The sequence below is a fragment of the Euleptes europaea genome, chromosome 8, assembly GCF_029931775.1.
Source record: "Euleptes europaea isolate rEulEur1 chromosome 8, rEulEur1.hap1, whole genome shotgun sequence".
NCBI classification, from domain to species: Eukaryota; Metazoa; Chordata; class Lepidosauria; order Squamata; family Sphaerodactylidae; genus Euleptes; species Euleptes europaea.
Window position 1 is genome coordinate 78290502 of NC_079319.1, and position 27624 is coordinate 78318125.

At 40.6% G+C, this 27624-nt stretch overlaps 1 protein-coding gene across 4 annotated transcripts in view; it reads left to right on the forward strand.

The window, feature by feature from the left end:
• PHACTR1 (phosphatase and actin regulator 1) overlaps positions 1-27624 on the forward strand; it is a 373767-nt gene that overhangs the window by 277791 nt on the left and 68352 nt on the right. For 2 of the 4 annotated variants that reach the window (XM_056854193.1, XM_056854195.1), the window contains 4 exons: positions 2602-2682; positions 17145-17312; positions 19053-19259; positions 26977-27039. In XM_056854193.1, coding sequence (XP_056710171.1) covers positions 2602-2682; positions 17145-17312; positions 19053-19259; positions 26977-27039 — 519 coding nt within the window. The remainder of the gene's footprint in view (positions 1-2601; positions 2683-17144; positions 17313-19052; positions 19260-26976; positions 27040-27624) is intronic. The other 2 variants (XM_056854194.1, XM_056854197.1) reach the window with 2 other exon arrangements.

A 27624-nucleotide genomic window follows, 5' to 3' on the forward strand; every position in this document is an offset into this window, starting at 1 on the left:
AGATGTAATCCCAGGAGATCTCCAGGTACCACCTGGAGATTGGCAACCCTAAGTCATACACATGGGACAGGTCAACCAGCTTCAACTCAGCACATGCACTTGCCTGAGAAGCCCCTACTTGCTATCAAGGACCAGCTAGTCCATATTTGATCCCAGGTTTTGTTTTTTGTATCATGAGACATAAATCTTAATCGCAAACATTGACTCATATTTGTACCCAAGCTGACTGTAACTGTATATTTTTCAATGAAGAACTGCTAGATCAGTGGCTGTGTCTAAGAATATACTCCTCTTAATGGTAAAATCAAAGTTGAAAAACAGTTCTTCACTCTTACTGATATGTGTACATCAGAGGCATGTATCACCTGTCAACATTAACCAGTAGGCAATTGTTTAGAGACTGTGCCACATCAAATATGTTACAGTGTTTATAAACTAATAACATAATGTGCAGCGGGGACAAATACCATTTTGAATGATGTTTCCACAGATGCAGTGTGCTCTGTGTGGGGCTGCCCCTGAGAATTGTTCTGAAACATCACTTGGTACAGAATGCTGCAGTCAGGATGTTGACTAGAGAAGGTCATAGGGACCATATCACTCCAGTCTTGGCTTATCTATATTGCCTCCCAATTTGTTTCCTGGAACAATTCAAGGTGCTGGTTTTGACCTTCAAAGCCCTATGTGGTTTGGGACCAACATACCTGAAGGACCACCTACTACCCTTTGAACCCGCCCAAACACTACGGTTATCTTCAGAGGCCCTGCTTCGGGTGTCCCCACTTTCTGAGATTAGGTGGGTGGCAAGCTGGGAGAGGGCCTTCTTGGTCATGGCACCAAAGCTCTGGAACTCTCTCCCTAGGGAGATTCATCTGCCCCCTTCTGTTCCCATCTTCCACCAGCAGGTGAAGACTTTTTATTTCATTTGGCATTCCCTCAGTGATCCCTCCTTCCTAACCCATGTTTTAATTGCTTTAATTTTTATATGTTGTATGCATTTTAACTCTGCTTTTAATTGTTTAAATTATGTGCATTTGGTGGTGGGTCGATTTTAATGGTTTTAAAGTGTGATGTTCTCAATTGTTAGCCACCTTGGTGGCCCTTGGGAGGGCAGAAAAGTAGTATATAAATTGTGTAAATACATAAATATTAAGGGTGAGATACGTTGCCTTTTCCTGTGGATTGTGTTGTGTTATAGTGGTTAAGGTGTTGGACTAGGATCTGGGAAACCCAAGTTCAAATCCCTACTCTGCCATGGAAACTTGCGCATGTTTTCTTCAGATGCTCTTTCTATGAGGAAGCAAGATTTAAGCTAATTTCCCCTCTCCTAAATCTAACAAAGGGCAGCTCTGAGGAAGGGAGGTTGAGGAATCTCCTATGGGAAAGGTCAGCCCAGACGATGAAATGAGTAGCTAAATTCTGTGCTGCAATATACAAGATCCGCCAGGCAAAGCAGGGGCTTGGCAATCTAGCCTAAAATGGAAAATGTTATATTAATTTGAGGGTTTTAGCTTTCTTTCTTTCTTTCTTTCTTTATTTATTTATTTATTTATTTATTTATTTATTTATATAAATTTATTTAAGAATTATATATCCCATAGTTTTAGATACTGTATCTTTTAATTCTTTTATAATTGATACGAATATTTTAATGGCTTTGCTGTATTAATAAATCTGAATCTGCTGGGTGACCTTGGGCTAGTCACACACTCTCAGCCTCAACCCTGGCAAGTATTTGGATGGAAGGCCACCAAGGAATACCAGGGGCGTGATGCAGAGGCAGGCAATGGCAAACCATATCTGAATGTCTCTTGCCTTGACATCTCTACGGGGTCATAAGTCAGACAAAATCTCCAATATTTCCCAACCCAGAGCTGGCAACCCTAGCTTGCAGTCTTAGTTCTAAATAATCTACAGTTATAATAATATCTACCAATACACTGAATAGATAAATATGTGTGTGGATGAGAGAAGAAGTCAGTGCTCAGAATATCTATGCCTGATAATGCCACTGAAATGCTGCACCTGCGACTCAGTGGGAACTAGTAGTTTGGTGCTCAGTTCAGCAAAGCTGACATCCTGGAAGATGTGTTTGGTACAGCACATGCAATTTTCTGTGGCAATGATGAACAGGAAATAAGAGAGATGCAAATTTCCTGAAAGGACACCTGTATAGCAACAAATACTTCTTGGTTGGATTCTGGCATGAGTGAAATCAGACTCTGGCATCTGGACCTAGACTTTATTTTTATTTTTTTAAAGTATTTTATTAAGGGTTTTTTGGGATACAAAAATAAAAAAGGGACCTAGACTTTATTGTTGTGCATTGCCTATGCTAGAATAAAGATTACTGGTTATTAGCAGCCAGCTTGATCAATAATTTTACCTGCAGCTACTTCTGCATAGGCTCAGCCTTTCTGCCAGTCACTTTGCATTTAGAAATAAGGCTGGGGGTATCAGAAAATAGACAATAGCTAATGCCTAGAAGATGAAATGGGTTAATAAGCAGAAAAGTAATTTAAATGAAACCATTCTTCAATCTAGATGTTTTAAAATGTCACATTGTTGCTGATAACCATGACTTTTCCCCCCTTTTTGTAGCACTTGAAAGAAAAATATCCATGAGGCAAAGCAGAGAAGAACTTATCAAGCGGGGTGTGTTGAAGGAAATATTTGATAAAGGTAAGAAACATTGCCTCTTCGATGCTGAAGGGATAAAGGTTTGCTGCCTGTTCCTTATTTCAATTAACCTTTCCTTGTTTCTTTAAGCACAATATAGTCTAATAAAGTACTGATAATATGCTGACCGGTTCCTTATTTTGGAGATCTTTGTATGGCAATATTAAATGGTACAACTAATATGGTTTTGTACTAGCTGACAATTTACTATAAACTGCAAGACTCCTCAGTATGGAATGTTGTCTGTTTCCTTATAAAGGTTGATTCCATACTGTAGGTTTAATATTACAATGGCTCAAAAACCTTTAAGGAGCAGTTTTTATAGTAAAGTCAGACTGATGGAATCACAGCCTTTCTTACTGAAAATATATATTTTTGAGTTCAATTCATGTGAGAAAATGGCCTTATAGTTGAAGCTGCAGTGATCACAGAACAAAGTAGAGAAATAAACCGTACAACTGTTCAAAAAAAGACCAGAAAAAAACACAGTTAAGAATAGAAGCAATGTCATTGAATTTTCTTTCTTATTTACATACATGGGTGCTATCCAATATAAACTTTCAAGTCTGGAAAGGTATAACTCTGTTTAGGATTGCACTGTTAATGTATTTGAACATTTCATCTATAATGGTTCAGCCAAAGTGAAGCAAAGTTTAAGCCCTTTAATTCCAATTGGTTTTAGTATCAGGCTGTCAACTTTGCTTACTTCCTCCACAGAAATCCATGAGATTTGTAGCTTTGGCTGGGTCATGCCCATACTTAGGAAGGTTCTCCTCTGGGTCTCCCTGGCAGCAGATTTCAAAAGACACTAAACAGCCAGCCCTTCCCCCTGGATCTCCCACCACACACACACCCCAGTCATTACTGCCAATTTAAGCACATGCTTAAAGAAAAAAAAATGTTTGTTAGTTTGGTGTCTGGTTTGTATGAATGAAGATAAAAGATCCTGACATAAGTGCACTGGCATTTATGAGATCTGACCTGTGCACATCAGGCTCAAAGGACACATCTAGAAACTGTGATAAAAGTAGTTCACTTGACTTGTGGGGGATTGTTTTGAATTAAGGGATTCTAAGACAGCAGCGTGATAAAGTGGTTTCATCACTTCTGGGGCCAGGGGATTTAATGGCCTTCAGGTCCCTTCCTGCTTGCTGATTCTTGGATCTACTTCGGATGTAGTTTTGTGTGATAGCAGAGTACTGCAAGATAAGAGTTAGTTGTAAAATTTACTAAACTCAAAAAAGTGATTTTTAGGAGTTTCAGTGTCTTGTAAGGGGATTTAATAATCATATTAGCTGTAAGCCTATTAGTAAGAAGTATTTGTCTTTACTCCAAGTGTATTGCCTTCCAGATAAGATATTGAATCAGATGCTGCACTTGAAACTCCTGCTGACTTTCCATCTAAAGTTTCAACCTGAATGATTTTACAGATGATGCATTTGCAGCCTCAGATGATCCTCATGTGGTGCCACCAGGAAATTCTAATATTGCTGTTCAATAGCTAGAAACAGGACTATCACAGAAAATAAACCAAAAAATAAATTCACCATATATGCTCTTCACTGTACAATGCCATGGGGCAATTTGAATTCTTTTCCTGTAACGCAACAGTTGAAATGACAATCGTTTCAAATTTCGACTTTGGGGTCTTTGATATTCACATGCACACATGAAGTTGCCTTATAGTGAATCAGACCATTGGTCTATCAAGGTCAGTATTGTCTATTCATACTTGCAGCGGCTCTTCGGGATCTCAGGCAGAGATCTTTCACATCACCTACTACCTGGTCCTTTTAAGCGGAGATGCCAGGGATTGAACCTGGGACCTTCTGCATGCAAAGCAGAGGCTCCACCACTGAGCCACAGCTCCGCAGTAGGTTCCCTCTCATTACCACCAATACAGCTCTTTCCCCATTCAAGCCTTAGGCATCTCATTCTCCTCATTTCATATCATAAAGTTGCTTATACTTTCTGTTTCCACTGCAAGGTCAGTTTCAGCCATCACTGGATATATCTCATTTTGTTTCTTCCATTTCTTTAATGACCATGGGAGGGAAGAATAGATGGTCTTGTTGTGCTAATAAAGTACCACACTTGGGAGGGAGAGTGGAAGAAATAAGGGTATGGACACATGTGGAGTAGTACATTATGAGCATTCATGATGCAATTCAAGGGGGTATGCTATATAAGAAGGGGGCCATCCCAAACTGACCTGGCTTCTTCAATGAGGATGCTCATTATAGCAAAAAGTGCAGTGTGTTTATTTGCAGCAACAGTTCTTGCATCTAAATGGGCTAATGATTCAACTCCCTCCCCAAGGATGAGTCTCCGGTCTATTCATCACTCACTGCCCCATATAGTCCTTGTTGCCCTTGCCAGGAACCCTTCCAATGGCCGGCCAGTTCAGACCCCCAGAGTCCAGCATATGGTCTGGCCCAACACTGAAATCTCAGTGTAAATTCAGAATTGTTACATGGCATTCTGTGTTGTGGCAAATATTAGTACAGCTGAATAAGCTACATTACCCTACAGATAAAAACCACACAATACTGTTTATTAAGATCGACCAAAATAACACAAAACAGCATGCAAGCTTTTGAGTTCTGCAGAACTATTCCTCAGGCTGAATGTTAAAAACAAAAAGGATGAGGTTCCGTCCTGCATGACAAAGAGTGTGGCAACATTTTTTTCACATTGTGGCAGTGAACATGCCAGTGCGACTATGAACTGCCCTTAACAGTGAAGAATAATACCCAGATGTCATTTTGGCTGAAATCCTCTTTCCTAGGAGTAAACCCACTTGAATAAAATGGGACTTAGTAGACCTGCTTAGGACTGCTCCCTGCATCCCTGATGTTAAGGAGGTGTAAGCTTGGTCTTTACAGCTGATTGTGGAAGAATGGGACAGAAAATGTCTCTAGCAATAGAAAGCTCACATAGGTCACTGGTTGAAACGGGGAATAAAGAAGGGTAAAGTGAGCATGCATAATCGGCCATAGGTCACTTATGCATGGTAGGTTTAGCCTCCTTCATTCCCTGTTTCAGCCAGGATCAATGCACATTACGTCGTTCCTTTTTGGCTCAACCCCGTTTCAACCTTAAACGAACTCGGCTTTTCCCGTTCCTCTTCTTGCCAGAGTCAAACGGGCTTTCCTGGCTGAAACCAGATCCAAAGAGCGTGCATACACTTGCCTGGCATTGAGCTTTCCCCGCCCCCTTTCCAAACCCCTCTTCTGTTCTGTTTGCTGATAGCCATACAGGGGAAGCAGCAAAGATTGGCATCTCTCACAGCCAATCACGAAGAAGCAGGGATTCAATTGCTTCCTGCTTCCTGAGAGCTCTTTCTGAGAGAAAGAAAGGGGTTTTTTTTAAAAAAAGGCTTGGATTTCGGGGGGGCCTTCTTTCAAATGGCTCCATCTTTTGTGTTTTGTTCTTAAAATGCTTTTTTATGCCGCAGTTGGGTCTGGGGGGAAGGAAATGTTCTCTCACGCGGTGGGACTTGATTTGAACTTGGGAGACTTTTCTGTATTCATGAATTTGCCGATTTGCAAACAGTTTATTCCCGGATCATTCAAGCCAATGCATACAGTTTTCCCCATCCCAGGTTGCTTTGATCCTGGTTGAAATGGGGAATAAAGAAGGGTAAGGTGAGCATGCATAATCGGCCATAGGGACTCAATACTGCAATTCCTGTCCAAAAACTGCACTCCTCTTCCATGGTCCTAGCCTTGTGGCTCCAAAGTTATTGGATCAGTGAAGGTGACATAGCTATGGTGATGTGTGGTTTGGATTTCCCATGGTAACTACAGTTATAAATCAGTGGTAATACTCAAGCATGGATTATTCTTAGCTGAAGTTCACAATCTTTCACTTGTATTGGATTTATTCCCAACAGTCTTTGGTACTCCTTTAGATTCTTTTTTTTTAATGCCTAGCCTATCAAAAACATCAATGGTTAATTCAAACCAGGATATACTTCACTCCACAAATGCCCCATTGTAGCTAAACCTTTGATCTGTTGTTGCATATTTTGGGTTGGATCCAGCAATCTGTCAGCAGAAGACTGATGGTTGCAGATCTTTCCTGCTTTCCCCTCATCCTAGCAGCCATGTCCAGCCCCAGAAAAGTTGATTCCCAGAGTTTGTGGAATTCATGGGAGAAAGGGAAGGAAATCACTTCCTGCCTCTTCCGTCAGCAATTTCATCCCATAATCACTGCAGCCCGTCAACCAGCATGGCTATTATTCCTTGCAGCCTCCACATCTGAATCAACATTCATGGATCAGAGTGGCTGCTAAGGAGAGGGGAAAGATCCTCTAACCTTCCATGAAGATCCACAGTTCTTGTATGAGTGGATCGCTGGATCCAACTCTTTGTGTTCAACAAGGTTAACTTTAGGTGTGGTGTTTTTAGGGCTCTTAATAATCCACCCTAGCATCTACATCAAAGGTTGGCTACTTGAGATAAGATTGTAATTGATTCCAGGTAGTATGCCATATCTGACTCCCAGGGGAAAGGCAGAAATATTATCCATTCAAAAGACGATAGGCAGGGCTTAGCCTGACCCAGGAGTTTACATCAGAATTTGTCTCCAATGCTTTTTTCTACAAAATGGGAGCTAATAATCAAAATAAGGGCATTTAGAGGACTACTGGTTGTTAAAATCTTCATTAGAGTTCTGTTTTTTTGTGCCCCCATGTTCAGATGGATGGCTACCAGGAACAGTGCTGGTGACCTATTTGTAGCACTTTCTATTTGACTGGTGGTCTCACTGATGTTCTTTTATAGATTACTTTTGAAGACAGTTTTTAATGCTTTATAATGCATCTAGCTGCTGAATTTTTTTGGCATTGCATTGTTTATTGTTTTATCTTTGCGATATATTTTAAAATACATTGCTAACTTACTTGACAGAGATTAGTATTTTCAGTAAAGAAAGAAATAGTAAACCTACAGGATTTTAGAACATCTTCACTAGGCCTAAGTAACTACTACCATTCCCACAAGGGTTGCCAGCTCCAGGTTGGAAAATACCTGGTGATTTGTGGGGTGGAGCCTGAGGAGGGCAGGGTTTGGGGAGGAAAGGTACTCCAATGGGATATAATGCCAGAGTCCACCTTCCAAAGAGGCCATTTTCTCCAGGTGAACTAATCTCTGTCACCAGAAGATCAGTTGTAATAGCGGGAGATCTCCAGCCACCACCTGGAGGTTGGCAACCCTAATTCCCACATGTATAAACATCTGGAATAAATGGGCAAATGTCATGCCAGAATGCATGACTTTCAACTCCCAGCATATCTTATTTTTTAAACGAAACAATGTTAAGCCAGAGCCTTCTGTCAACCAGGAATACACATAGCTGTACTGGGTTCACTAGATTTATCAACAACTGGCAGAGGTGAGCTAGATAAGCCCCTTTGTCTGACTCTATAGAAAGTGACTCCTTGTCAATCTTCGCTTTCACGGCCTTGAGGAAGACTTCAGAAAAGACAATTTATTGGAGAGCTTCACTGATTTGATTAGAGACTATTTACAACTGGAAGATCAACCTATTCTAATATATAACATTTATAGAATTCTCCAGATACCAACGAGGAATAAGGTGCCAAGAGACATTTTGGTGAAATTCACACAGAAGATAACAAAAGACTCAATACTAAGATTACAAAGGGAAAACCAGTTAGAATATAGAGGAAAGCAAATCCAGATCTTTCAAGACTTACCAAGTTCAGTGATGGAAAAAAGAAAACAGTTCAACCATCTCAGACAAGTCTTATTAAATAAAGGAATCAGATATCATTGGACTATTCCTGCAGGATTGGAAATTTTTCTCCTGACAGGAAGAAAAACAGTAAAAAATCAGCAGCAAGCAGACAGCATATTAAAAGACCTACAAGCAGAAGGTGAGAGAAAAGACTCTCGGACATCAAGCCCTAAAAGAAAAGACGCCTCAGATCATCAAAGAAAAGACGCGGAGAGTGGAGAATCATCCAAATTGGGCTAGGCAACAGCGTTCTAACAGTTGAGATGGAGAAACTACAAATAATTTCTTTGAATGTAAATGGACTTAACTCCCCTATCAAAAGAAAAAAAATCTTTCACCAACTTATCAAACACAAAGCGGATATAATTTGTATACCGGAAACACACATCAAACAATCTTATGAATATATGCTAAAAAATAAAAAATTAGGACATGAAGTGGTTGCTTCGGCTAAGGAAAAAAAGAAAGGAGTTCTTATTTACATAAGGAATCCACATCTTCAAGTAATAACGGAGACTAAAGATCCAGAGGGAAGATACCTTCTCTCAAATTACAATCATCGGAAGGGAAAATTTTGACGTTGATGTGTATCTATGCTCCCAGTAATGGAAGGCAACAATTTTTTGAAAAAGTGTTTCAAATTATCTTAGAAGATCAAGAAGGAAAAATAATCAAGATTAGCGATATGAATGCTGTATTAGACCCTAAGAATGACAGATCCAAGAATCATAAGGGAGGCAGGTTACCAAAACTAGTCAAACAAAATATGGACTTACTACAGATTCAAGATGCTTGGAGATCTAAATTTTTTTTTAAAAAAGGTTACACTTTTTATTCACAAAGACATGACTCCTATTCCCGAATTGATATGTGTTGGATATCTAAGACATTATTGAACAAATTAGAAACTGTGAAAGTTTTACCAAAACTGCTGTCAGACCACAACTTACTTGAATTGACTTGGAAATATAAAAGAATGGGAGATAGAAGATGGAGACTTGATAATAACTTGTTGTTGAACAAGGAAATTGCTTTACAATGTAAGAAAGAACTGAAAGAATTCTTTGAAATAAACTGTACATCAGAAGTCTCAATCAGAACTGTCTGGGATGCGAGTAAAGCCTTTATGAGAGGAAGATTGATAGCGATTAATTCCAAACTTAAGAAACAAAGAAGACAGCGTAGACTATCGATAGAGGAGTTGCAAAAATTGGAAGAACAACATGCTAAAGATGGCAAAAGAAGCACTCTGAAAGACATTAAAAAGATAAAAACAGAAATTGACTTGTTGGTTACAGAAGAAATGCAAAAGAAAAATTTATTTGCAAAACAGAATTTTTTTGAACAGGCAAACAAGCCGGGAAAATATTTGGCTTATTATATCAGGAAACAAGTGGAGAAAAAGACAATAACGGGGGTCAAGATATTGGACAAAATCAGTTATAAAGAAAAAGATATTATAGAACAATTTACAAAATATTTTGAAAAATTATATCAATCTCATCTAAATGGTCAAAAACAAGAGGACATTGAAAACTATATTAAAGATTCTAACATAAGTACATTCGAGAAAGATGATTCATGGTGGAACCAGAACATTACTATATCAGAGATTACCACAGCTATTTCAAGACAGAAAACAGGGAAAGCACCGGGACTGACAGTAGGTTATGGCTTGACTGTAGGTTATTACAAATGTTTTGAAGAGGAATTAATTTTACATTTCCAAAAGTTGTTAAATGAAATTCCACAAACTGGAAAGTGCCCTGATTCATGGCAAGAAGCCCACATCTCATTAATACATAAAGAAGGCAATAATCCTCAAAAACCAGGCTCTTACAGACCCATATCACTATTAAATGTGCACCCCAAAATTTTCTCATCAGTATTGGCAGAGAGACTGAAAAAGAAAATAGGACAAATAATACATCCAGATCAGACGGGATTCATTCCAAAAAGACTTATGAGAGACAACATACGTTTTATTCTCAATGCTATAGAGCACACCAAACAGTTGAAAAGGAAAGCAGCTTTCATCTTCCTGGATGCCGAAAAAGCTTTCGACAATATTCATTGGGATTTCCTATTACAGATTTCCTATTACAGACTTTACAACAGTCAAATTGTGGTGAATTATTTTAAAATGGATACAGAGCATCTATCAAAAACAATCAGCGAGATTAGTTATTAATAACAAACTAACAGAAAAGTTTGAAATTTAAAAAGACACCAGGTAAGGATGTCCACTCTCACCATTATTATTCAACATGGCTCTTGAAATATTGGCAAATAGGAGAAGACAAGATGAGAAAATAAGCAGACTGAAAGCTGATGGACACGAGTATAAATTAAAATGTTATGCTGATGATGTGGTGTTAACATTAGAGAACCCTACAGAAACAATAGAATATCTTATGGATGAAATAGAGAAATATGGACAAATATTGGGATACAGGATAAACAAACATAAGATGAAGATTCTGGAGAATTTGAGTAGTGCTGAAAAACAAATCATACAAACTCTTACAGGATGTGAGATAACGGAAGATCCGGTTAGATATCTTGGAATATATATTACTGGGAAAAACCTCACACTGATAAAGGACAATTATTTTAAACTGTGGCTGACAATACAGCAAGACTTTAAAAGATGGACTAAATTTAACTTATCATGGATTGGAAGGATTGCAGCTGTAAAGATGAACCTGTTACCAAAGTTAATATTTCTTTTTCAAATGCTTCCAATTCATATTGAAGATAAGACACTGAAAGACTGGCAGAGACAGATCAACAAATGTGTATGGGCGGGAAAGAAACCAAGAATTAACTTCAGAATTATGCAAGATGAGAAGAAAAGAGGTGGACTTGCTTTACCAAATATTAAGTTATATTACCAAGTGGCTGGACTAGCATGGATAGAGGAGTGGATAAAGAAGCCAGACCAAACAGCCTTGAATATTGAGAAGGGCATGTGGACCAAAGGATTCCATTATTATCTATGGAAAGCTAAAAGTAAAGAATTGTTTGGAGAAAAACAAGTTATTAAAGATGGATTAATGAAGATATGGCTTAGAAATAGAAACAGATTGAGCCCAACGCCTCCACGAATAATGTCCCCCACAGATGCATATTTGTCTAAGGGGGAAAGAAAGAAAGTAGATATGATCACATATCAAGATATGCTGAATGACCAAGGAGATATAAAAACTTGGAATGAAATCTAGAAGAACATAACCATTGATTGGTTGATCTATAATCAGATGATCATGAAAGCACATCAGGATTGTCTATTACAGGTCATGATAAAAAAAATACAGAATTTGAAGATTTAATTAGTAAAGAAAAAGATAACATTTTGGGGGAAATTTATAAACTTTTACTTAAAAATGAAACAGAACAAGTTAAGACATGCATGGTAAAATGGATGGAAAACTTCAAAAAGAAGATAACTTCAACAGTGGGAAAGACTTTGGACTAAATCGATTAAATTTACGGCCAGTAATAATTTACGTGAAAACTGGTATAAACAGTTTTTAGATGGTATATCACACCGATGGATATTAAAAATATGGATGATTCATATGATAACCGCTGTTGGAAATGCAAAGACACAGAAGGAACATATTTTCATATGTGGTGGACATGCAAGAAAGTTAAGAAATTTTGGATACAAACCCATCAAGAAATGCAGAAAGTTTTAAAAATTAGATTTCCGTTGAACCCAGAGACTATGATACTAGGACTTGAACCTGACAATTTGGATAGAAATGCTGGAGAACATTTTGGTTGCATGACCACGGCGGCCAGATTGGTACTGGCATCACTGTGGAAACAGGAAGATGTGCCAGTTGTGGAAAGGTGGCAACAGAAAATGGATGAATTTGTGGTGATGGCCAAGCTAACCAGTTTGATGAAAGAGAAGACAACTGATTATTTTCAACGAAAATGGGAAGGGTATTTAGATTATGTACAACAAAAGGGATAGATTGCTAAAAGTAAAACTAAGATTACATAAAATTTATAAATTTAAATAGATGGAATTTATTATACAAATCATAAAGACAATGTAAGATTGAGATGTAAGATAAAAAAACTCCCCGAAGGAGTATAAACTGTTTGAATGTATGTGTGTTTGTATGTTTGTATATATTGAAAATTCTAATAAAACATTTTTTAAAAAGTGACTCCTTATAACCTTAAGTTTTTCACAGAACAGGGAATAGAAAGACAGTGGCTAAATTGTTGCATTAGGGTGTGGGAGACCCTGTTTAAATTTCATTGAGTTTACCTTGAGTCTGTCACTGTTTTTCAGCCCAACATTGATCATATGGTATTATGGGAATAAAAAGAGGGAGAGGAAATGTTTATTCGAAATCCTTGGATAAATGGCAGGATAAAACATTTTAGATAATGGTCTCAAAAACATTTAATGGGATTCAACAGTGTAACATCAGTACACATACTGTCTTTTAAGACTGATTAACTCCTTTTTTCTAGTTACATTAATTTCTAATTTTGGTGCCAAAATATAAATCAGATATTGTCTTGGATAGAATTAATGAATATTGATAGAAACATTTTCCCCAAAGATGTAATGCCAAAGTGAAGGTTTTAGAATGTGGGATCAAATCGCCGTGGTTTTTAGTGTTACGTTGCCCTTGTCTTCTTGCCAACTGCGGTTAAGTTCAGTGTCAGAAATCAACTGGCAATTTGAAGTTTGTATCCATTTAAATGAAATGGCACATATAAATAAACAATGGCTATTTTTCTTTTGTGAGAGAAATGGCAGGGAAGGAGACAATAAAATGCCAGGAGTATATTTTGTTTAAGAATTTCCACGAATGGTAATGCACCAAAGCCTAAGAGGGCCATTCTGTTCACTTACAATATTGTTGCATTGGTCTTTCATAAACTTAGAAAAATATTCCCGTTAACAGTGCCATCCTGGGCTTAGAAGGGTGCAACTCTGCTTAGGATAGCACCGTAACTCACTCAGTTGCTATATACACCTATATGCACCTCAGCCTTAACTATGCTGGAAGACAAATAACTAACTCTTCATAGGAGAGAATGAAATCAGGTGGGATGTAAAGAACAGGATATTATGAGGATCAGATTGAACTGAGAGGTTAATAACAAGCAAAAAAAAAAAAAAAAAACCTCCAGTCGTTTTCATAAATATGACCTTCCATTTTTTAATTCCTCTGAGAACTAGGAAACCTACAGCACAGGTTTCTGCTGATTATAATTTTACTATACCATTTTATCTCTGTAATCCCCTCCAAACCCTGCTTCACTAATGAGAAAAACTAAGAGCTTATATTCTCGATTATTCTACAAAAAAGGAGTTGGAGATTCTGCCTCCTCAAGGATCCTTAAAGAGCAAAAGCATAATGTCAAGTGTTCTGCAATTAGGGATCTTCAGAAACATTTGTCCACTGTTGTTCATAGGCAAAAGAAATTGTTGGTTTCCGAGTGATATGGAAATGTATACAATTGTTTGTCTTATTCGCCTTGTTTGTTTGGTTCTTCAGAAATGTTACTTGGCTTCTCTCCTTTGCTGTAGAGCTTTTGTTCTAAGAAGTGTTTGAAAAATAGCAAAATGACATCTTGCTACAGAAATTGACTAGACTAAAAGAAACCTATTGAGAATGTCATGGGCAGGCTTCCGTTTAGGACGTGTTACATGCTAATTTGCAAAACTTCCCTCTATTGGTTATTTCTCATCCATCACTGTGTTTGCTGATGGCTCCCAATTTGGTTTGTTAATGTGAGCTCTTTGAACAATTTTTAGCTGCTAGTTTTAATGCTTTTTATGTGAATCTTAGCTTGGTCTGCATTATTTTATTTTATTTTTGCTTATATGGATTTTTAAAATTTTTGTTTTGTGTATAGAAGCTTCCTTGAAAGCATTCTGCTGGGAATGTGGGGTATAAATATTTTAAATATATATATGTATTTAATATATATTTATATTAAATTCAGTCTTCTTCAAGATTAATATGATTAATAACTGGAGGTGATGGCAATGGATCAATGCGCCTAGTCTGTCCAGGGATAATAGGACAGTCCAAAAGGGAATCATAGCAGATGAGTAGGCTTGCAATTTACCTACTGTTTGCTGGCACTCCACCAGGAGCAAAAGAATTAAAAATCACCATTGGTATGATGACATTATGTCACTACTGGGGAAAACCCAATATGATATCACATCGTTCTAGGAATTGCCAAATATTCTGTGGTTTTAGAGTGACATGGCATACCTTTAGTATCTATCATCAATCATTCACTAACTCAGAGAAACCTTCCCTCAGCCACTCAAAGAGGTGGCTATCCACCCACTACTTTAAAAACCATCCCTACAGAATGCTGTGGGTCAGCGATTATTGGAAGCTACACAGAGTGTGCATATTACTCCCATTCTGCAGTCGCTCCATTGGCTGCCCATCAGTTACCGGGCTCAATTTTAGATTTTAGCTATCACATACAAAGCCCTTCATGGGCTCATATCTGCAAGACCGCCTCTCCCCCTGTGTTTTTCCATGACAGCTTTGCTCATCAGAGCAGGACCTTTTGCAGGTGTCATCCTGCAAATGCTCAAAATGAACTGCTGCCTTTACACGTGCCTTCTCTGTTCCATAAGGTGGGGGCCTTCTTTGTTGTGGCCCCCACCTTATGGAACAGCCTGCCTGAGGTCAAAAAGGCTCCTGCTCTCTAGAGTTACATAGGTGCTGCAGAGTTGATCTGAGCTGATATGGTGCATTATTTAAGAACACTGGCATTGAGCCAGTAAGGCCCAGATTAAAATGTCACATCACTCAAGAATATGTTGGTTGGCTTTAGGTAAAGCATTCTGACTCAACTGCCACCACTCTAACAATGTGGTGACAGTACTGGTCTAAACTTGTATCATTATGGTAAGGATTGCTCAGATAATAAATGTGTACTTTGGGTACTCTGAGTACTAAGAACAAGCCCTTCATAAATAATAAGCATTATTATATTATTCTGAGAGTGACAAGCCAAGGAGGTCGCCCACAGCAGTTTGGTTCATGATGCCAACAAAGATATTTAACAGGATGTTCCCAGACTTCCCAATCTCATTTTGAGAAAGGAAGTGCCATTCTTTCAAAATATAATTTATTCAGTCAAGAATTTTCTGTCACATAGATTATGTGGGCAGTACATATCAACACAATGTTCCAAGTGGGAGAAAAAAGAAATAGGAAATGGTTTTGTTTCAAATTAAGCCACATTCCATTTAACCTGTGGCCAGGTATATAAAAACAGCATAAACGGTTGGCCTAAGTATTAGCTATTCACATTTTGAAACTGTTAGAGCTCTCAATCGTTACCTGTTCCTGTTCAGAAATCCAAGCCCTTATGTGCCAAAGCACTTGGCGAATCAAAAAACAAGTCCCAAGTTATTAAATATTTAAATAAATAAATTTAAAAACATTAAATCCCCAGGTTTAGATAATACATACAAGTTCTTAATGTTAAGAGCAGAAAGAATAAATTTGTCCACAGACAGTGTAGTTTCCTTATTTTTACCATCCAAGAGAAATAAAAGGTGAAAATCATACAAGCAGACAGGAAACTTAGCAACAAGAGGTCTTATGAAGTCCTTTGAGTAGAATATAAGCCACAACTACAGAAAAAAATGAGTTAATGATTCAATGTCTATTCTTCTGCATGGACACAATCTCTGGGCTAGAGGGATTCCAGCACGATGGCCAACTGTTTCTGCCAAAGGTAGTGAGCATGAAGCATTTCCTGACTTATTCTTTGTAATACCTGTGTGACTCTATTCCATATTTGCATAGTATTCATCCACTGAACAGACGAGAGATCGTTTCATGACCTGAAAAGACAAGGGGTGGCTTATCACACTATATCAATAAATCTAACAAATAATGGTAATAATTATAATGATAATTCTTCCTCATACCCATCATCTGTCTATCCATTCTATCCCCCTTCTTATATAATTCCCTCATAACCATTTGCATTTAAATTTCTTCATTATTTTGAAGTTGTGTAATGCATCCAGAACATCATATGGTGGTGATGATATTATCTAAATTAAATTGCTCCTATAAAATTAAAATTTAAAAGCCTGTTGTTTTTTTTATCCCATTTTAACATTTCATTTCTATCTCCAAAATACTGCAGTAACTTAAAAAAATACAGCACAATGCATGGGGATATTGCAGTCATTTGGAATTGTGAAATATTTTAGGTTAAATTGTGAAATATTCCAGAGCACTCTAAAAATGGATTTGGTATTATCCCAGATATTTCAGGTTTGCACCATTCTTTTATGTACATAACATATTTTCTTGTTGCAAGCGTACTTAAATCTTCCACCCGACAGTGAAGGGTGGTAACACTCTGTTTCATTGCCCTGTGTCAAGACAAGATAACTTGATACCATTTACAGCTTTCGTTCTAAGCTAAAGAAGATTAGCTCTGTTCGCTGAACAAAAGTGTAGGTTTTGCTTGTTGGCGCTCGACCACTGACGTGTCTGATTGCAATTAAGGTACTGAGTGATACAAGGGAGACACAGCATGTGTGTGAGAGAGAGAATGAGAAAGGCAAAAATCTCTTTTTTCCAGGTAGCCTCTTTGTGAAGAATGTTTGATTTTAAAACCTTGTGATTATTTTCTTTACTGCATGTTATCGTTTTGGTTTATTCTAGATGGTGAGCTTCCCATACAAAATGAAGAAGGGTCACTGGAAAATGGGCAGACTCTCAGTTCCAGCCAGGTTTCGCTCCCTGCCCTGTCCGAACTGGAGCAATGTTCAGCATCTGGGGATTCGTGTACATACGATATGCACCCAACTCCAGAGATTATGGACGGAACAGGTAGTTTTTTGAGTTTCATTCTAAGACATAATGTGATAGTATTTATTACACAAAGCAGGATAGTGAACCATTAATATTTTATTACTAATTTTTGCATAAGTAAATTATTTTAGCCCACAAGTTTAGCTATTGTCCTTAGTAGCAAATAGTCTGATTTTGTTCATGTCAGTAGCTGTGTTTGTATAGTATAAGAGGAGATTACTGATCCTGGGTGGGAGGTTGCTAGGTGTGAAGCAGAGTACACATGGATGAGGGATGGTTTGAAACTCAGTGATCGTGTCTTCAGCTTGCTAATGCAATGTAATTTAAAAGGCACCTGGAAAACAAGGTGCTAGACAAAAAAGGAAGGCGAGCCAATTCTTTGCAATATGCAGAGGGCTAAACAGGTTTGATGGTCATTGCTAGAATTATATGACGGAGGCACAGAGAGGGCAGATGGTTTTCTCAACGTTTTGCAGATGCCCTAGTCAAACATAAGACAGACATGAGAAATAAATGTTTCTGTCACAAGCACAGTTCCTTTCATTGCCAAGATAAAATGGCATTTAAGAGAAACCAAAACTAATGGTACAAGGACCAAAGAATAAAGCCGTATAGAGAATTACGCTTCTATCATAGTGATGAATAAATATTGAAAACTCCATAAAACTGGTAAAGTAACCAAAATCTTCAAAAGTCCAACTAATTTGTTCAGATTATTTTGACAGGGAGTAAAGAAACAAACAAAGTTTCCTGACAGGTTTTAAATTATTAATTTTAAACATTTATGACCTACCTCTCCAAATGCCTGCTCAAGATGGCTGACAAAAAATAGTAATAACAAATAATACTCAATTAAAATGATACATTGGTGAAACATTAAGAACAATGCAAAAAAGTAACCCCAGTAATAAATCCATATCATATATTTTATATAACCTGCTGTCAATAAATCCGGCAGAATCAAACAGTCTTTGGAACATACCAGCAGTCTATAAAAGCATCAGTATCTTCCACACTGCTATTGGCGTCTCCTGAAATGTACAGCCAGAGTAGAGTGTTTGGTGGTATGTTCCAGGACACTCTTTCAGGCCCATCATCCTTGGTAAATGTGGCCTAGCATGTGCTTCAGAATCCTCTGCAACCCACAGGGCCCAACGGCTGACACAAAGTGGTTCCTTGGCCAGTAGGTCAACATGGAAAATGTTCCATCAGTGAAGAAGGTGTGACACTTCTACCCTAAGGAATCCTGTCAAAACTGCCAATTACACCCATGCTCCTGTGCAATGTTGTTGAGCCCTGGGCTACAGATAGATTCATATTAATGGACCTATTGACATCCAATCCTCTGGATAGAATTACACGTTAATCTGAACAGTTGTGGAGATGGTTATACATGTTATGATCTTGCAGTCTGGATTGACTTCAGCGAAATCATGCAAAAGTGGCCTGAAAATGCATCCCTGAATTCTTGACTGTGTCTTCAAATTGAGGCAATGAATACAGCCTTGGTGTGCAGAAGAAGTTCCAGTGTTTACTGTGTAAACCCCAGAGTTTGTTTTCAGCCCATGTGTGGAGAGCTTCTCTCTTCTTGTTCTTCTTTGTTCTCATTCTTTCTTTGTATATAAGATCGATGTCTGAGTTAGCGCTGCTATTAGTTATGTGTTTTTAAGATCCACATTGCTGTGCTGCTTTTCTCATCTCTCTGCTCCCGCTTTGCTTGTAACGTTGTTGCGTCTCTGATGTCATTGTGTCCTTCAGCGTCCGAAGAGAGCCCCACGTCTAGTGAATCTGGAGTCCACCTATCACAAGATCCTTCATCCAAACCAGTCTTGCTACTCCCCCCTAAAAAATCTGCTGCTTTCTCTGGAGACCATGAGGACACCCCAGTGAAGCAGCTCTCTCTCCTCAAACAGCCCCCTGCCCTGCCTCCTAAACCTATGGCCCGGATTGCCAACCACTTAGCGGGTAAGTGTTCCGGAATGGTTTGTGCTACCTCCTTCCATAATAACGCCCTCCTTCCTGCACCTCTAACTGGAAGGAGCATCTGTTGTCCATAAGGCTAAAGGATGCTGCATTTGTTTTTACATCTCAGGTTAGCGCTCGTGTGTTACTGATAGCATTGTTAAGAGAAATTCTCTTAATTCCTCTTGACCCAATTGCTCCGTAAAATCCAACAAGCTGTCTCGTTTTTAGGAACTTGAAGTCTGTTTCTAATCGATTCCATTTTGATCAAAGAAAAATGCAAGGAGAGGAGAGGCAGGAAGGGACATTTTGCAAAATCTCAGGATTTCACTCAGTAGATGCTCAGAGGCAAGCAGTGTCTTCCAAAACCTTGCTATTCTCCTGCTCGAGCACCACCCTGTGGTAGGCAATAGAAAACAACTGCAAGGGCTGAATTTACAAAGGAGCACATTGATTTCTCTTCAAAGAGAAACAAAAGTGAAATTCCTCTTTTAAAAGGGAAAAAAGAGAATAAGAGGAATCAAAGGCTATATCTAAAAAGGTGAATTTCTGAAAAGGAAATTCCCGTCCCAGTAACAATGCTAGTCACTGATTTGCAAACACAATAGAACAAAATGGGACTCAGATTATATCACAATATAGAATAGATTGGCAGACTCTTTGAGCCAATCCACACTGCAAATTTGTATTGCCGTTGTCATGGCTAGGCAACCTTTTTGGCCCGAGTGCCCCCCAAAATGCAACCTCTACCTGTGAAGATGTTGATGTGCCAGCATACAAAATGGGAGGAAAGTGGGAATGAGGCTTATACTTGGCCAGACAAGCTTGGAGCAAGCCAGGCCCCAGGAGTGTTTCCAGCATCTCAGGGACTTGCCTAGGACTCAGCTGGTTGCTCTGGAGACCTAGGAGGCAACTACAGGCATAATCCGTGCCTGTTGCTGTCTCCTGTACTCCAGGCCCCAGTGGCTGGGCCTAAGATATAGCCCTGGGTAACCAAGTAAAATGGGTTGGATTGCAGCTGTCGACAAGTGTGCGGGGGATTGCCTGCCCTACTCCTAGACTAGATACTAGTTTTCAGTACTGTGCCTTGTCTCAAAGCATGCTAGGAACTGTGCTAAGACTCTCTGAAAGATTCCTGGTGTCATGGAGCTACTGTTCTCAGTGGCCTACTTTTCATGGAAGATTTTGATGCTCTCTTGTCACGGACCAAAAAAAAAATTGATTTGAAAGTTTTTTTCATGGCCGCGATTTATCCCCGTCAATCTCGATGTAGTTTTGGTTTTTCATGGGAACAAAGCACACTGTATTTGACAACGGTTTGGTCTGTCCCTTTTGCAGGAGGCCTCCCCTTCCAACAAGCTCATTGTTTATGCCTGCCCCCAACTCCGCCCCAACTCCACCCAGCAGATTACCTCGTGCGGTTCACCAGCCCCAGCGCAAAAAACAAGCACCAGTCCCTCTGGTCTCCTCCATTTTTCTTCCACCCTCGCTCTGTTCTGCTTTTGAAAGTCAGATTCCAAATTGGGGGGGGGGGGGGCGAAGGCAGCGCTTTCCTCAAAGTTTCCCTATATTTTCTATAGGTGTGGAACCCATTGCCCTTTAATGACAGACAGGATTGGGGGGGCAGGAATTGCATCCATGTGCCCAGAGAAGTGTTTAGCTGGAAGTGGGAATGGAGCAGTTCCAACCTGTGCCGCTTCAAGAGGTGTGCCTTGGATTTGCCGCTCTCTAGATGCACATTTTCCCCATCCTAATTCTCAGAACTCTTCTTGGGGTCTGATTGTTGAGTTTTGAGAATTTGGATGGGAAAAGGGTGCATCTAGAGAGCTGCAAATCCAAGGAAAAACCTCCCGTGCATAAATGGCCACTGTAAACCTCTTTCATTAAAGCAATTTCCCAGAGTATGTCCCCCCCAGAAGGCCCCTGGCATACGCGCTGGCCCTCCTCTGACCCCAGTGCATTGTGAGAGAGAGGAGGGCTCCTGGCTTGCACGCCGGCCCCGATCCAGCCAGTGTGCATGGCGGGGGGGAGAGGAAATAAGCCCCCTGGCTTGCGCGTCAGCCCTGATCCGGCCCCAGTGCATCATGAGAGAGAGGAGGGCTCCTGGCTTGCGCGCCGGCCCCAATCCAGCCGGTGTGCATGGCGGGGGGGGAAGAGGAAAGAAGGCCTCTGGCTTGCGCGCCGGCCCTGATCCGGCCCCATTGCATCGTGAGAGAGAGGAGAGCTCCTAGCTTGCGCGCCGGCCCCAATCCAGCCAGTGTGCATGGAGGGGGGAGAGGAAAGAAGGCCCCTGGCTTGCGCGCCGGCCCTGAACTGGCCCCAGTGCATCGTGAGAGAGAGGAGGGCTCCTGGCTTGTGCGCCGGCCCCGATCCAGCCAGTGTGCATGGCGGGGGAGGGAAGAGGAAAGAAGGCCCCTGGCTTGTGCGCCGGCCCTGATCCGGCCCCAGTGCATCATGAGAGAGAGGAGGGCTCCTGGCTTGCACGCCAGCCCCGATCCAGCCAGTGTGCATGGCGGGGGGAGAGGAAAGAAGGCCCCTGGCTTGCACGCCGGCCCTGATCCGGCCCCAGTGCATCGTGAGAGATGCCCCTACCCTTGAACATCCCCCCCACGAGATGCCCTAGACCGAGCTGCCACCACCAGCAGCGCGCTAGGCGCACATGGCGTGGCCCCGCCGGTCTCCCCCTGGAGCCGTCCGTCCGACGTCCCCCTGGGCTTGGAGGTGTGGGCCCAGCTCCAAGGCCCATCCCGGGCGAGGGTCAGGGAAGAAGTGCCAGGACTGTAGGCTGGCAGCAGGCAGGCAGCAAAAGGGGTGGTATTCTTGTCCGAGCGCGAAACTCCCCCAGCCAATCGCCGTTCTTGGGGAAGGAGAAATTAGCCGGCATGGGCAGGGACAATTGTTTCAAACCAAGGAACAAAGGCAGTTTTTTTCATGGAGCTCCGAGCCAAAAACTGCGCAGCAACAGGAAAGTACGGCGCAAAAGTGGTTTGACTTGCCCTGGTTATAACGCGGCTTTTATTGCTCAATCCCAAAAAAATCGGAGCAGCCATGAATAACCAAAAATTTGCAGCGACGCAAACCGGCTGTGAAACCGCTGCAAAGCTCCGTGAAAAATCCCCCAATATTGCACAAAGAGGGGAAATGTCAGCTGAACCCAGTTTAAATCCTCTTATCTCACTCTGATCCACTTGGGCCATTCATAATTATTTGCGCTTGTTTCAGCTACATCAATTGTTCCTGTACTTGTAGCTTTCTGTTTGGGATATGATTTTTTTTGGTGGAGGGGGAGAGCTTGTCACTGCTGTCCTTACTCTTAATTTTTCTCCTCCAGCATTTGTTTGGTCTGTTGCTCTACCTGTCTCATTGTAGAGATATTTTTGGTCCTCACTCTTTCATGGATTTTTGTTCCACCGTTCTTCTGTCTTAGGTTACGCACTCTGCAGTTATTTGGACTTTTGTTCCAGGATTGCTGAAGGTTGATATAGGTCCTAGAACAAACATACCCTAAACTGATAGGGAACAGCACTAATACTTGATTCAGATATGCCCAAAAAAAAGACAACAAAATAAATCTCAAGGAGAGGTGGCTATGTTTGTTATGAAATAAATTGCACTTGAAATAGTGGGCACATTAGTTACAGACAATAATTAGTCCTGATTTCAACCAAACCCTTTGATCTCATCACAGATCATATCCTTTTAATATCACACCCTACATAGGTGGAACCTCTGGATGAAAGCTACCATTGAGTGTTTGGAGAGCTCAGTCCATTCCTAATTAGCATGCTTGACATATTTACAAAAATGTTTATCACATCCAAACTTATAATTTTTAGGCATACTCTTAAATATTTTAGGTGTGCAACTAGGCCACTCAACCTATGAGAAGCCCAAATTTGACAAAATACAGGCTACAAAGAAAGAGGGCATATTAGGAGACCAGAAAGACATGTGCTTGTCTTCACTTCCCAGTGCTGCCCAAATTCCTGAAGTAACATCTTTCCCTACCCTTACCCCGCAACAGGACTGATGCTGGTAAATAAGTGAAATAACTGGGCTGGAACTTTTTTTTTCTTCCCGTCAAGTCACAGCTGACATATGGTGACCCCTAGTGGGGTTTTCAAGGCAAGAGACCTTTGGAGGTGGTTTGCCATTGCCTGCCTCCGCGTCACGACCTGGTATCCCTTGGAGGTCTCCCATCCAAATACTTGCCAGGGTCAGGGCTGAGTGTGTGTGACTGGCCCAATGTCACCCAGCAAGCTTCTATGGCGCAAGTGGGGATTTGAACCTGGGTTTCCCAGGTCCTAGTCTGACACCTTAACCACTATACCACACTGGTGTGAAATATTTGTTTTCCTTATTTATTTTTTTATTATACCACTGTGCTTCCCTACACTGAAAGTACATCAGTGAAAATTTATTTACTTACTTAATTTATATCCCACTTTTCTCCTCCAATTGGGACCCAAAGTGGTTTACATTCCCCACTGCTTCATTTTATCCTCCTCAAACCCTATGAGATAGGTTAGGCTGAAAGAGAGTGTCCCAAGGTCACCAAGCAAGCTTCCATGGCAGAGGGGGCGTTGAACCAGGGTCTCTCAGATCCTAGACCTACACTCTAAACTACCTTAAAAAGTAGGAAAGGGGACCTTTCCTGCCTCTCTGTAGAAACACTTCAGAATGTGAAGGAGAGGATCTTTATTTTCCCACAGTATATCCCCATTGTGTGGAGAAGGAAATTTGGGAGCAGATCCTCCCTTTCCCTACTGCTTTTCCAGCCAGTGGTTTTCCAGCTAGTATTTTTCTGTCTTTCTACTGGAAAGGAGAAGGTAAGGGCTGAATTATCTATCTTGTATTTTAAAAGGCTCTCTTTCACAAAGGTATGAGTCTCATCCGTAGGCCTCTGGAGCCAATTTTGCACCGCCTACTGCCTTGGGATAAATCAATTTCTAAATGTTGCAGCTCTTCCTTTGCAAACACACATATGTACATATAGATGTACAAATAGATTAAATGAGTCATTTTGGAGCAGGACCTAGGGTTATAATACTAGTTATGAAGTTTTACTAGAAAGTTGCCCCTAACCATGGGGAAGATTTATTAATGGCAATACAATAAATGTCTAGCTGAGGGCAGGTTATTTTAGGGATATTGTTTTAATAAAATACAGCCAATGAACCTGCAGTTTGTATGGGGGAAGACTTATATGGGGAGGAAGTTCCTAAGCTTTCATTTCGGTTGTTGCCCCAATGGAAATCACTCCCCCCTCCCCGCCAAGCTGCTTTTACCCCCCTCTGGACCCCAAAGATGCAAGTGCAGCTATTTCACCATTGCAAAATGTTTCTGTGGTGGGATGTTTTGCTGTGGCTAAATGGTGAAAGAGTGGGGGTGCTTAACTTTTACCCACCCACTTAACTGTTACCCACCCATGAAACTCCCAATACAACCCTGGTGCATTTACTTCCCCTGAGATTCCAGACTTGCAAGTCCAGATATAGAACCCTCAGGGAGAACAGTGGCTTGGGAGAAGGAGCTTTGGGCGGGGGGGTAATGGCAGGCAGGAATGGACTGAGCATTCCCTCTACCATGTCTGGTCACTACTCTGTCATAAATGAAGCTTTGGAAGAAGGAAGAAGCCAGTAGGCCAGCAATCTCCAGTGTGGCACCAAATGGCACTTTGACTCACACCGATTGATTTCCTGGTGGCTACTTACTTCTCAGGAATAAAATCCAAAGGGTCTTGAATATAATGGGGGGTCATGGAGCTCCAGGTCGCTCCTTACCAGGCTAGCAAAGGACTGAGATCCTGGGCCATTGGGCCATAGTCATACTAGGGTTGTCAACCTCCAGGTACTAGCTGGAGATCTCCTGCTATTACAACTGATCTCCAGCCGATAGAGATCAGTCCGCTTTGGCAATTGAACTCTATGACACTGAAGTCCCTCTCCTCCCCAAACCATGCTCCCTAAGGATCCACCCCCAAAACCTCCTGCCGGTGGCAAAGAGGGACCTGGCAACCCTAAGTCATACACACTCAGCTTGGCTATAGATATAAATTTTCTGATGTCTCTGGGCTTAGTTACCTCTTTCTGTAGCCACAAAGAAGGAGCAAACCTACTCTTGTTTTGGAAGTGGAAACTGATTGTTCTCTAATCCCTGAAGCAAAGAACCAGTCCCAGCTTTCCTACATCTACTCACCACAGGAGGAGCTTCAAACAGCCCAGGAGGTATCACCTTTGCATCTGCAGAGAGCACCCATTCGGATGCTTGACTTGCAGTCTCCCAACATGTTGTGATTGGCCCTACTTGTGGCAGCCCTTTTGTGGCAGTGCCCACTGCCCTTCCTCAAAGCTCAAAAAATGACCACGGGACCAACAAGGTTGGAGACCCATCATTAGGCTAACATTACACTTTCCTTTTATTTCAGGCTCTTTCAACCAGAGGTCTTAAGCACAAATACATACATTAAAATCAGTTAAATACTATAGTATACAAATTTAAAATAGACAACAGGAGTAATTTAGGATTCTTAAAATGCTTAAACATTAAAATCAAGATCATTTGACCAAAATTTTAAATTGCTCTACAGACACAGCAGAAACTGCAATAGTGCTCATGTCGCTCTACAGATACAACAGATACAACAACTACTACAATGGTAAACATAACACTATAACAATGGTTTTAATCTTGTTGTCCCTTTAGAGAAATTATTGTTACCAAATATTTCACAATGAATTTAGTTATTCCTGGATCAACATCGCTCATCAGGTATGAGGCCACCCAGGATTCAGCAGGAAGGTGGTATCTTGATAAGATTGGTGCGATCCAGGTGGCCCTGGGTATAGCCCACAGATCACAGAATAACAAAAGGTGGTCTATTGACTCAATTGCTCCTGATACACAGGAGCAAAGCCTTTCTGAAAATGGGATTTTATTAAATCGGCCGCTCAGTTCAGCTGTTGGAAGGACGTTCAGTCTGGTGAGCATTTATGCTGAATAAACTGAACGTCCTTCCAACAGCTGAACTGCGTGGCTGATTTAAGGCTGGAAGTTGTGAGAAGTTTTAGATATGATGGGAGGGTGGTAGATAGAGAGATTCCTAGGGCAGCAGTGGAGCACACTCGCCTTGCCCTCCTCAGTGTGCTCACTCAATCAAGCTAACATTACACGTGGTTCCATTGTAACATGTACTTTGGCCTCAGTGAAATAAAAAAAGACACATTTCCAAGCAGACATGCATATAGAATTGGAATGTAAGGGTCAAGAGACATATTTCTAAGATGTTTCATATTGTCCTCTGGGACTTTACGTTGATTTTGCATAGTCTCTGGAAATGAGCAATTGGTTCTAATGAATCATCCTTCCAAAGCTGGAAGTAAATTAACCTTATTGCATTACTAATTTCTCCAGAGGCATTCTCAGGCCCTGTTTGAAGGAATTCAAATTATGATAATTCTCACAATCAAAACGAATGAGTTAAGGTTTCTCATATGTTTTCAGTTCCTGGTTTGGATTTCTTTTTTCTGCTGAGTATTTTTGCAGGAGCCAAATTAAGACACTCTGGGTGTGACTAATGGAGAGTGAAGGTGGATAATAATTTGCTTTGTAGAGGCAACGGTAAGAGGGATGTGTTCGCAGAAAGTGTTTCCACTTGGAATTCTTCTGAGATTTCATCTAATTTTTAAACGTGTGTGTGTGTATGTGTGTTTTTAAATAGGTTCCAGTGCAAAAATAGACTATACTACTGGATATCTCAGCCCATGGCAAGATCAGTGTCAAAGTGAGTTTTGTGCAGAACGCATTCAGCTTTAGGAATGTTGATACATGTTAACCTTGTGGGGACTGGGATGCATGTGAGACTCATCAAAAGTCCCAGTCTAAATAGAATTAAAGGCTGGTTTACATGAGCACTTTCATTCTATGGTGAATTAAAATATATATCAAGAAATCAATTTAATATGTCCAAGGAGACATGATCTGAGTGCTCTGCAATGCATCTCAATTTCCAGTGCATCATGACCTTGCAACGGATCTTAACAAAATATTAATGATGGTAAATTGGGGCCTGGATGCTTGGTGAAGCATTCAGATAATATTTCCATTGTGTAGACATCTAAGGTGGCAAAATGGACAGAGAGAGGAGAAAATTAGGATGTGGACTGAGATGGAAGCAGGAGAGAGAGTAAAAGAGAGACTTGGAAATGGTAACAGATACATGGGGGGCGACTGTCCTCTTGCTCTTCCCACATGACTCCTCCCTGTATGTCTGTAGCTTGTGTCCTGCTAAATTCTTACTGAAATGTATAAAAATGTAACAAAATGTGTTTTTTTTAAGTCCATTATCCATCCCACTTCTTCAGCTGCA